General features: G+C 47.3%; 1 protein-coding gene across 1 annotated transcript; it reads left to right on the plus strand.

The window, feature by feature from the left end:
- Positions 1-216: 216 nt before the first annotated feature.
- On the plus strand, positions 217-7,340 carry LOC134023686 (neuronal acetylcholine receptor subunit alpha-7-like). The gene is made up of 10 exons (XM_062465987.1): positions 217-661; positions 1,842-1,981; positions 2,067-2,111; positions 2,372-2,481; positions 3,141-3,220; positions 3,648-3,815; positions 3,963-4,157; positions 4,822-4,908; positions 5,026-5,135; positions 5,750-7,340. The coding sequence occupies exons 1-10, from the start codon at positions 610-612 to the stop codon at positions 6,647-6,649; spliced, it is 1,887 nt and encodes a 628-aa protein (XP_062321971.1). The 5' UTR covers positions 217-609; the 3' UTR covers positions 6,650-7,340.
- The last annotated feature ends 2,678 nt before the right edge of the window (positions 7,341-10,018 follow it).

The following is a 10,018-nucleotide window of genomic DNA, read 5'->3' on the forward strand; positions in this document are numbered from 1 at the left end:
ATATTGCACTCTTCTCTGTCTAAATGATGCAAAGGTTCTTCCTTCATTCTCCACCCTTGTCACCACCTGGCTTCCCTCTCTGTCTTCCTGTCCAGCTGCCCCTGCTGCCACGCCTCCTTGCTTCACCAGTCACCTGTCAGGGGGGTGGGGGGGGGGGGGTAAAGGGGGAGTGAGGAGGGGGTGCTCTTGGCAGTGAAAGGGGAGGGAAGAGTAGGTTGTTGTGGAGCAGTAACAGGGGGAATGAAAGAGAGGAGGGGGCTGGAGGTTTATGTGACGAGCGAGTGCTACGATGTGGAAGTTGCTGTGTGTGCTGCGGCATCTCTTCCATTCTGTCTTCCTGCGTGGAAAAGAGGGATCTATGCGCTTCGTCAAACCCTTCCTCCGTGTCTCTCTCTCTCTCTCATGTCTTTTCTGCTTCCCCACGCCCATACGTGATGTGTTGTTCTCCGTCTAAACATCTTTGCTCCTCTTCTCGTCTGATTCTCATTCTCGTGTTGCTGCTTGACTTGCTGTGAACCCTCCCCCCTCTCTCTTCCCCTCTCATCCTTCACTCTCTGTCCCTGGCTGGGATCCCCTCTATCTCTCTCTACTCATGTGGAAGAGCACAGCATGAGAGGGAAAGTGGCTCTATGTTTGGTTGGACTGGCAGCCCTGCTTCACAGTGAGTGATTTTTATTCTTTACACATTGGTGTTTGAGTTTGTGGTTTTTGTGTTAGTCCTTATTTGTTTTCGTAGCAAAACGACGATGGTAAGTGGGGAAAAATTAAACACATCTTTTACATCTTTAAAAAAAAAATCATTTTCATTCCACAATAAGCAGTTCATTGTACAGGATCATTGTGTGGATGTTGATGTGGCCGCTAAGTGATTGACTGTATTTGAACTCTGGTCCCCTGCTGTGTCATCTCTAATAGGGACAAAACAGTATAGTTGTGAGAAGAGAGATACAACAACAAGAGGAGTAGGAGAAGGGAGAGAGAGAATGACAGAGACTGAGTGCATGACAGGAAAAAGACATGCAGGGGGGTTCACATGTGTGATGTCATTGTAAAGTGGTAGTATTTAGCTAAAGGTTGATTGATGGCACGCATGCACCCAGTATCTGGATCTGTTTGGTGTGGATATACTTTGTACGAATGCTGTGACACAGTTTTCATCATGATTATAGATTATGGCTATAGCTGTGTAAGAAACTCCCCAAATGAGTCATTGTGTATGTTAATAGCCTGTCTGTTTGTCAGTCTGTTTGTCTGTCTGTCTGTCTAGAGGTTGGTTTGTGTCTGTTTGTCTGTTTCTCTGTTTAATGGCGTCACTATTTCCTCTGTGGAACGAAGCTGACATCTTAACATCCCCAGAAAGACTCTAACCGTCTGTTAGTCATCGATCTGTGCTACAATTTATGGGGCTGGCTGGATACTTTCCCTTCACCTCCTCCTCCTTTCACTCCACCCTTCCCTGCCTGAACCACTAATATATCTTACCTCTTGTAAAACCCCCCACCATTCGAAAGATTCTGTAATGATTTTCTTCCATTTCACTGGAATCTCTCCTCTCTTTTCATTTTTCTTTTCTCCTTCCCTCCGTCGGTGCACCTTCTCACATCTCTAATTCATCTCTCAGCTTTTTCATGGTTTCCAAATAGATCTGTCCATTTGTAACTGTCTCTTTCTCTCCCTCTTCTTTTATCTGCCCCCCTCTCTCTCTCTCTCTCTCTCTCTCTCTCTCTCTCTCTCTCTCTCTCTCTCTCTCTCTCTCTCTCTCTCTCTCTCTCTCTCTCTCTGTTTGTCTCTCTCTGTTTGTCTCTCTCTGTGTGTGTCTCTCTCTCCCCCTCTCCTCTCAGTATCAGAGCAGGGGCCACACCAGCGCTATCTACTGAGAGAGCTGCTGAAGGACTATAACCCGATGGAGAGACCAGTGGCTAACGACTCCCTACCTCTCACTGTCCGATTCTCCTTCACTCTCATACAGGTCATGGATGTGGTACGTTACCAACATACAGGACACACAATACATACGCACACACACACACCAAATACATCACCTCTAACTCTTTAATGTGTTGCAGGATGAGAAGAATCAGATTCTGACCACCAATGCTTGGCTTCAGATGGTGAGTTGATGCATATGTGTGTGTTTGTGTTGGCTGGTGTTTGTGCTGGCTGGTGTTTGTGCTGGCTGGTGTTTGTGCTGGCGCTGGCTGGTGTTTGTGCTGGCTGGTGTTTGTGCTGGCGCTGGCTGGTGTTTGTGCTGGCTGGTGTTTGTGCTGGCTGGTGTTTGTGCTGGCTGGTGTTTGTGCTGGCTGGTGTTTGTGCTGGCTGGTGTTTGTGCTGGCTGGTTTTCCTTCATGGCAGTGTGGTCTCTGGCTTTCAGCACTGGTTTGACCACTACCTCCAGTGGAACCAGTCAGAGTACCCTGGTGTGAAGAACCTGCGCTTCACTACAGACCAGGTCTGGACACCTGATATACTGTTGTACAACAGGTGAGTCTCACGCACACACACTGGCAACGCCAGCCATTTTGTCAGAACCTTTTTAGCGTAGCCCAGAATGTAATTTTAATATCTCGACAAACAAACAATGTGTGTGATGTGTGAGTTTGTTACATTCTGTCTAAAGTCTGTCAAAATAAATGTGTCTAGCATGTCAGTGAAGATCTCTAGCTCTAGCTAACTCTGTCGGGGGGGGGGGGTGTCTGATGGTCCCCCCTAAGTGACAGTCAGTGACAGCGGGAAGAGAATCAGCAGGAAGAGAGTCAGCAGGAAGAGAGTCAGCGGGAGGAGACTAAAAGAGAAATGGCAGAACGTAGGCAAAAACAACTGGGTATTTTTGGATTTTTCCAAAAGAGTAGTAAAGATAAGAATCTAGTTTGTTATTCAAACTTTTGAAATTGCCTGTTGATTTATGATATAATCGGATTTGGCACCTACAGTCATGATAACAATGAGTGTAAAGTAATGTTTATATTACATAAAACTCAAACATAATTTTGCGCTCAAATTAATGAATCTGTTTTTTATTTAGCATCTTAAGATCCAATGTTAGGTTTGGGCCCCGAATGTCTGTCGACACCCCAGCACACGCACACACACACACACACACACACACACACAATGCTGATCCCTTCCTCATTGCTTCTCAGTGCTCACGATAAGTTTGATGCCACCTTTAAGACCAATGTACTCGTCAACTCCAGTGGGTTCTGTGAGTATTTACCACCAGGTGAGTCTGCAGGAGCCTCTACTACAAAGTTACATCTTATTTCAGAAACTTTGATGATCTGAATCAGAATCAGAATCAGAATGGAATTTATTCGCCATGAAAGTTTGCACAGACAAGGAATTTGCTTTGGCAGGAAGGTGCATACAATAAACATATAGGGACCTAAAATGTAAATATGTGGACTAAAATTTAAATATGTGGACTAACTATACTAATATGTGGACTATCTATACTAGGAACAAGGTAACGATCTGTTAATCTTATAAAATCTGTTCTGTTCTTATAAAATCTGTTCTGTTCGATCTGTTAATCTTATAAAACATTTGTTACCTTGTTCCTCTCCCCCTCTCTCTCCCCCCTCTCTCCCCCCCCCCCCCTCTCTCTCTCTCTCTCTCTGTCTCTCTCTGTCTCTCTCTGTCTCTCTCAGGGATCTTCACCAGCACGTGCAATGTGGACGTACGTTGGTTTCCATTTGACATCCAACACTGTGAGCTGAAGTTTGGCTCCTGGACTTTTGACGGTTGGCTGCTTGACCTCCAGATGAAAGAGGCTGACGTGTCTGGATACATGACCAACGGGGAGTGGGACCTGTTGGGTGAGAGAGACTACCAAAGCCCCTGGTCTGGAAGGCCCAGCCTGCCACTTATTTACCCCTCCCTCTTTTCATCTTCTCATTCCTCCATCCCAATCCTTTCTTTCATCCTCTGGACCTCTCTGGACCCCCCTCCTCCCACACACTTAGGGGTTCCTGGGGGAAGGAGCGAGCAGTTTTACGAGTGTTGCGCGGAGCCCTACCCCGACGTGACCTTTGTGGTGACCCTGCGTCGGAGGACCCTGTACTACGCCCTCAACCTGCTCATCCCCTGTGTGCTTCTGTCCTGCATGACCCTGCTGTGCTTCCTCCTGCCAGCCAGCTCTGGGGAGAAGATCAGCCTGGGTGAGAGGGCTGGGGAGAGGGCTGGGGAGAGGGCTGGGGAGAGGGCTGGGGAGAGGGGCTGGGGAGAGGGCTGGGGAGAGGGGCTGGGGAGAGGGCTGGGGAGAGGGCTGGGGAGAGGGGCTGGGGAGAGGGCTGGGGAGAGGGCTGGGGAGAGGGGCTGGGGAGAGGGCTGGGGAGAGAGCTGGGGAGAGGGCTGGGGAGAGGGCTGGGGAGAGGGCTGGGGAGAGGGGCTGGGGAGAGGGGCTTGGGAGAGGGCTGGGGAGAGGGCTGGGTCTGGGAAGAGGGCTGGGGAAAGGGCTGAGGAGAGGGGCTGGGGAGAGGGCAGCCTCACCCATCCCTGTCCCTCCTCTTCTGTCCTTCTTACTCTCTGTCTCTCTCTACACATACTGGACGTGCTGTGTCAGAATGGGGGCAGGGTTCCAACAAAGCCTCTTTAGAAACGTTTATGGGCCTGACGGCAGGAAACACAGAGCAAGGGAGAGCCTGGAGACAGAGACAAACAAAACATGAAAGAAAGAAATGGAGGGAGATTAGGAGAGCCACATTTTTATAGCCTTGAATTGGTTGTGTTTCCAGAAAAGAAAGGATGGGATTTACAAAATCGCTTTAAATCTTTTCTTTCCTTAATCCCTCTCCTCCCTCTCTCCATCCCTCCTTCCTGAAGGCATCACTGTGCTCTTGTCTCTCACTGTCTTCATGCTGCTGGTGGCAGAGATCATGCCAGCCACTTCAGACTCCATACCGCTGATAGGTTAGTCACTGTGTGTGTGAGAGAAAGGGTTTAGTGGTCATCATAAAGATGCTCACAGCAGTGCTTGTAACACACCCAGTCATGGGTGTCTAACAGCTGTCCTCTGGTCTCCTATAGGTCAGTATTTTGCCAGTACCATGGTGATTGTTGGGATGTCGGTGGTCGCCACGGTGATCGTTCTTCAGTACCATCACCATGACCCCAACACTGGGAACATGCCCCAGTGGGTGAGAGTTTGTCTCTGTCTGTCTTTTTGTCTGTCAGTCTGTCTGTCAGTCTGTCTGTCTGTCTGTCTGTCTGTCTGCAAGTCTACCTGTTGTCTGTTTGTTTATCTGTCTATGAATGTATGAATCCTGGGACTTCCAGCGCTTCTGTTAGAGTGTGTATTTGGATTTCATTTCATCACTTTATTCATCTGTGCTGTTTGGCTTTGCTGTGTTCACAGAGATGGACTCCTGCCTCAGGCATGGCTGTTTGTTTCTCTGTAGCGTGTGTGGGTGTGTGTGGGTGTGTGGTGGTGGACTGTGTGTGGCAGGTGTGGTGTGTGTTTGTGTGTATGTGTGTGTTTGTGTCGGTATGTGTGTAGGTGTTAGTGTATTTGTGTGTTTGTGTGCGTGGATATGTAAGTGTGTGTGTGTTTGTGAGGATATTTGTTTGTGTGTTTGTGTGTGTGGATATGTAAGTGTGTGTGTGTGTGTTTGTGAGGATATTTGTTTGTGTATTTGTGTTCACCCTCTGGATGTTCAGCTGTCATTAATTCCCTCTGAACAGCAAGTCCTTAGCTGAGCCATGCATGTGTGTGTACTTATCCTCTCTTATCCGTGTGTGTGTGTGTGTCTAGGTACAGCTAGTTCTCCTCCAGTGGGTTCCCTGGTTCTTGCGGATGAAACGTCCGGGTGACGGAGCAGATCTCACGGAGCTCCTGAACCCGTCCAGCTCCCAGAGCAAGACCCTGTCCTCCTCCTCCCCCACCACCACCAGCACCACCCCCGCCCCCTCCGTCCTGCCCCAGAGCCTCACCTCCCTGCAGGCGAGCCTGGCTCAGCTCAGCCACCCCGTGCCACACTCACACCCCAACCCCAATCTGCACCCTAGTCCTAATCACCCCAACCTACACCCAAACCCAGACCAGAACCTTCCACCAAACCCTAACCCTAATTCCCTTCCACAACCCAATGGCCATCTGCCCTATATGGGCTTTCAGTCTTTCCAGAGTCCTCCGGATCTGGAACCAGTCCAGAGAGCTAGAACCACTAGTCGGGGCAGAGGAGCAGGAGGAGGAGCAGGAGGAGGAGCAGGAGCAGGAGGAGGAGCTGGAGGAGGAGGATCTGACAGCTCCCCTACCAATCCCCACCCCTGCTCTACCAGATTTGGGAGCCCTCCTCCCCAGCCCCCCTCCTCACCTGATCCCGATCCTTCTAATTCAGCCTCAGGCCACACTGTCCTGGAGGCCGGGACCGGAGCAGGGGGAACGGGTGCTAGTCATGCCCAGGCGGGGGTGCTCCAGGGTGGGGTGGCTGACGCCCAGCTACAGGCCCTCCTGGCGGAGGTGCAGTACATGGTGGAGAGGCTTCGCGAGCAGGACCGCAGGGTGAGTGTGGCAGAACAGTGGCAGTTTGCTGCAGCGGTCATAGACCGCCTGTGTCTGGTTGGTTTCAGTGTGTTCAACATCATCTGCACCATTGCCATCCTCATGGCTGCGCCCAACTTTGCAGAAGCCGCGTCCAAAGATTTCTTCTGAAAGGGAAGGAGGGAAGAGAGACCAAAGGGGGGGGGGAGAAGGAAGGAAGGAAGGAAGTGTTCGTGGATGATGAAGAGAGACCACACTTGTCTTCTACACAAAACTGCTAAAGTTGAGAAGGGAACATTTGACATTCATCTTTCACTGGATCTGAATGGCGGACATTTTGGATTTCTACAGTACGGTCCCAACATGTGACGGTGTGAGTAGGTGATGATGGACTGTACTTGAAGAGACCGGACATTTTTAGTCTCTGTGTAGTTTTGGGTGAAGTTTCCTGCACGTACATCAATCAAAGTGAGGTTTGGTGGTTAAAACATTATGTTCCAATTTCCTAACGTGTTTAAGGAGCCGGCTTGAAGCCAATCCAAGTGCTTACTAAGGCTTTCCTCTGTCTTCATTTGTGCCCAGTTTGGCTGATGTAGGAGTTAAGTGTCCAATACTTCAACGATAATGATGCTATCGTGTTGTGGTCGTGTGCTAATGGATGAAATGTGAACTGGAGGATAAGAGAGGAACTGAGGGAAGACTGAACACAAATAGCATCAAGCTCTGTGGTGTGCACACACACATTTCTGATCTCCCTCTCTTTTGAAATGCATCTTTAAATAGATGTACTAGAACCAGTTTGTGGATGCATAAGGGATAGACAGTACTGTGAGGATTCCATTCCTAAATAAAATATGTCTCCTTTTTTACTCTTCATTAACGGATCCTTGTTTTTCTCTGGACAGCCTTCCACTGAGCAAACAGTGGCAGACGAGAGCGAGAGATAGAACGAGCGAGGCAGCAAGCGGGGTGAGCAGAAGGGGTCGTGCATGAGTGACAGTTTAAAAAGAACCAGAAAAAATAAGAGGAATGTAGAGTTGTCAAAAGGAATAGAGAGACGCAGAGAAAGAAATTCATAGAGCAGAAACCTTGGAGGAAGAGATTGAGAGAGGTGCAGATATTCAAAGATAAAGGGGTGAGTTAGTAAAACAGGATGGAAGAGAGAGGGAGCGATATAAAGAAAGGGAGGAGAGGAGAGGAGAGAGAGAAGTGCTGAGTGTGAATGTAAAGAGAACCGGGTTTTAACTGATTGGTCGTTAACAGGGAGGAGGAGCAGGGGGGGTGAATGAAGAGGAGGCATGGATTGGACGAGGGACGAGGGGAGGGATTCATTGGCTCTAAAGAAGTTACAATTAACTTTGCTCTCCCTCTCCTCCTCCTCCTTGCTCCCAAACCTAACTTCTGGCTAAGAGAGCCATGGATCTTAGGTTTTTGCTGTTAGGTGCCCGACTCATTACTGCAAGACAAATTGAGGACATTAAAGTAACTGTAGCCCATTTACGGGGAGATAGTATGTAATTGGAGAATAGCCCCCTTGAAATATACCAATGGGAGCTGCATGTGCTGCAATTGTGTTAGCAATTTAATGAGTTGATGTTAAATGTTAACTTCCCAGGGACTGACTGCAGTTTCCAGCTCCCTTGTTTTGAAATAATAGGTACTGTAGTGTGCAGTCATCAATAGCTCCATAGTTATTGTCATGTATTTCACAGTGTCACTGTCCCTGACCTTGACCCATGTGTACAGTACTGTCACAGCACACAAGCTGTCACAGCACACAAGCTGTCAGATATGGGAAGTAACGAAGTACAAATACTTTGTTTCTGTACTTAAGTAGATTTTTCTGGTATCAGTACTTATTACTATAAATTTTGTCCCTCGGACAAGTTTTTACTTTCACGCCTTGCATTTTTTATACAAACATCTGTACTTTCTACTTACAAAAAAGTTTTGAAAAAAAAGTTTAAAAAAATATTTTCGATAGGTTGAAAAAATATTTTTAAAAAGTAACAAAAATATATTTTTATACAAATCTCCAGTATACAAATCTTTTGTGCGCTTTTTAAAATCAGGGTTCGAAGATACAAATCTATAATTTTTTTTACCCTAATTCACGATATGCACGCATCACTTCTGCATATTGCATAAGCCATGTCGACAACTTCCGGTAGCTAGCAGTTGGTTAGTTTTCTCACACAAAATGCCGGTTATTACGAGGAGTTCAGATTGTCTTCCCAAAATCAACAATCAACGATGTACATAGAATTCTATGTTGCTGCCCTTCAAGCAAAATGGAAAAGGGGTTCAAATTGTAAGATTCAAGCTACATTGACAATTACGAAGGTAAGGTTTATCTAACTCACACAGTAAAAGTAGCTAGCTATGACTATCTATCTTGTGATTTGACCAGTAAAATTAGCTAGGCTAACTAGTTAGCCATTTTTAGCAACATTATAATACAATGTAATTGTAACGATAAATGTAAAACAATATAATGTACTGAATTATCTGATTGTCAGCGTGTTTGCGAGTCGTTCATGTTAACAGATAAATAGTTGGTCTGTCATATTTGTTACCTATGGATAATGTAATGTTACATGTATTTCTCAGTTTCGAACAAAAATCTAGACACGGGAGAGATCTCAGTGAGGGCGACCTGTTATCAGTCGATGAAAAAAAAGCAAGAAGCCTAACAATCTAAGTGTAGGGCTTTGAGAGCAATCCGGTTAACAACCTGTTTTGGTTATTAAAAGTCACGTTTCTAAGTTCACCAGAAGTTCTAGACCAGTTGCGAAAATCTGCTATCAACTTTGTGGGGGACAATTATATGACATTTTCTCAAGAGCAATTCCTGAGGGGGACACCAAAATTACTACTGTAAAACATACAGTAGCACATTAGAATGGGGATTTATTCGCCAGGAAAGTTCCCTGTCCCCTGTCAACCAGGCCTGCACGATCTTCTCCCTCCTGCCCGTGGCTTACGGATGTTATCCGTGAAGAACGGTCCACCCTTCGGGCAGCTGAGAGGAGATGGCGCAAGTCCAAAGGCGGTCCGGACCTTGATAAGTATCACTCCCTCCTCAAATCCTTCTCTTCTCACATAACTGGTGCTAAAACCCTCTACTTTCTGAACAAAATTAACTCTGCTTCAAACCCCCACAAACTTTTTTCTACCTTCTCCACGCTTCTTAACCCACCTCCCCCACCCCCTCCCTCCACCCTGACAGCAGACGACTTCTCCTCCTTCTTTGAGAAAAAAGTCGCCGACATTAGCAGTCGGTTCCCTAAGCCCACCTGTCCTACCCTCTCACCCTCCATGACTGACCCGACTAAATGTCTAAACTCTTTTTCTCCCCTGTCTGAGGCAGAGATCTCTGACCTCATTCTCTCTCATCGCCCCACCTCCTGTCCCCTTGATCCTATACCCTCCCCTCTCTTTCAAACCATCTCCCCCTCCATCATAACTTTTCTTCTCCATGTCCTAAACGCCTCTCTTACCTCTGGCACCTTCCCCTCTGCCTTCAAACAGGCTAGAGTT

Source organism: Osmerus eperlanus, chromosome 7, assembly GCF_963692335.1.
Source record: "Osmerus eperlanus chromosome 7, fOsmEpe2.1, whole genome shotgun sequence".
NCBI lineage: Eukaryota > Metazoa > Chordata > Actinopteri > Osmeriformes > Osmeridae > Osmerus > Osmerus eperlanus.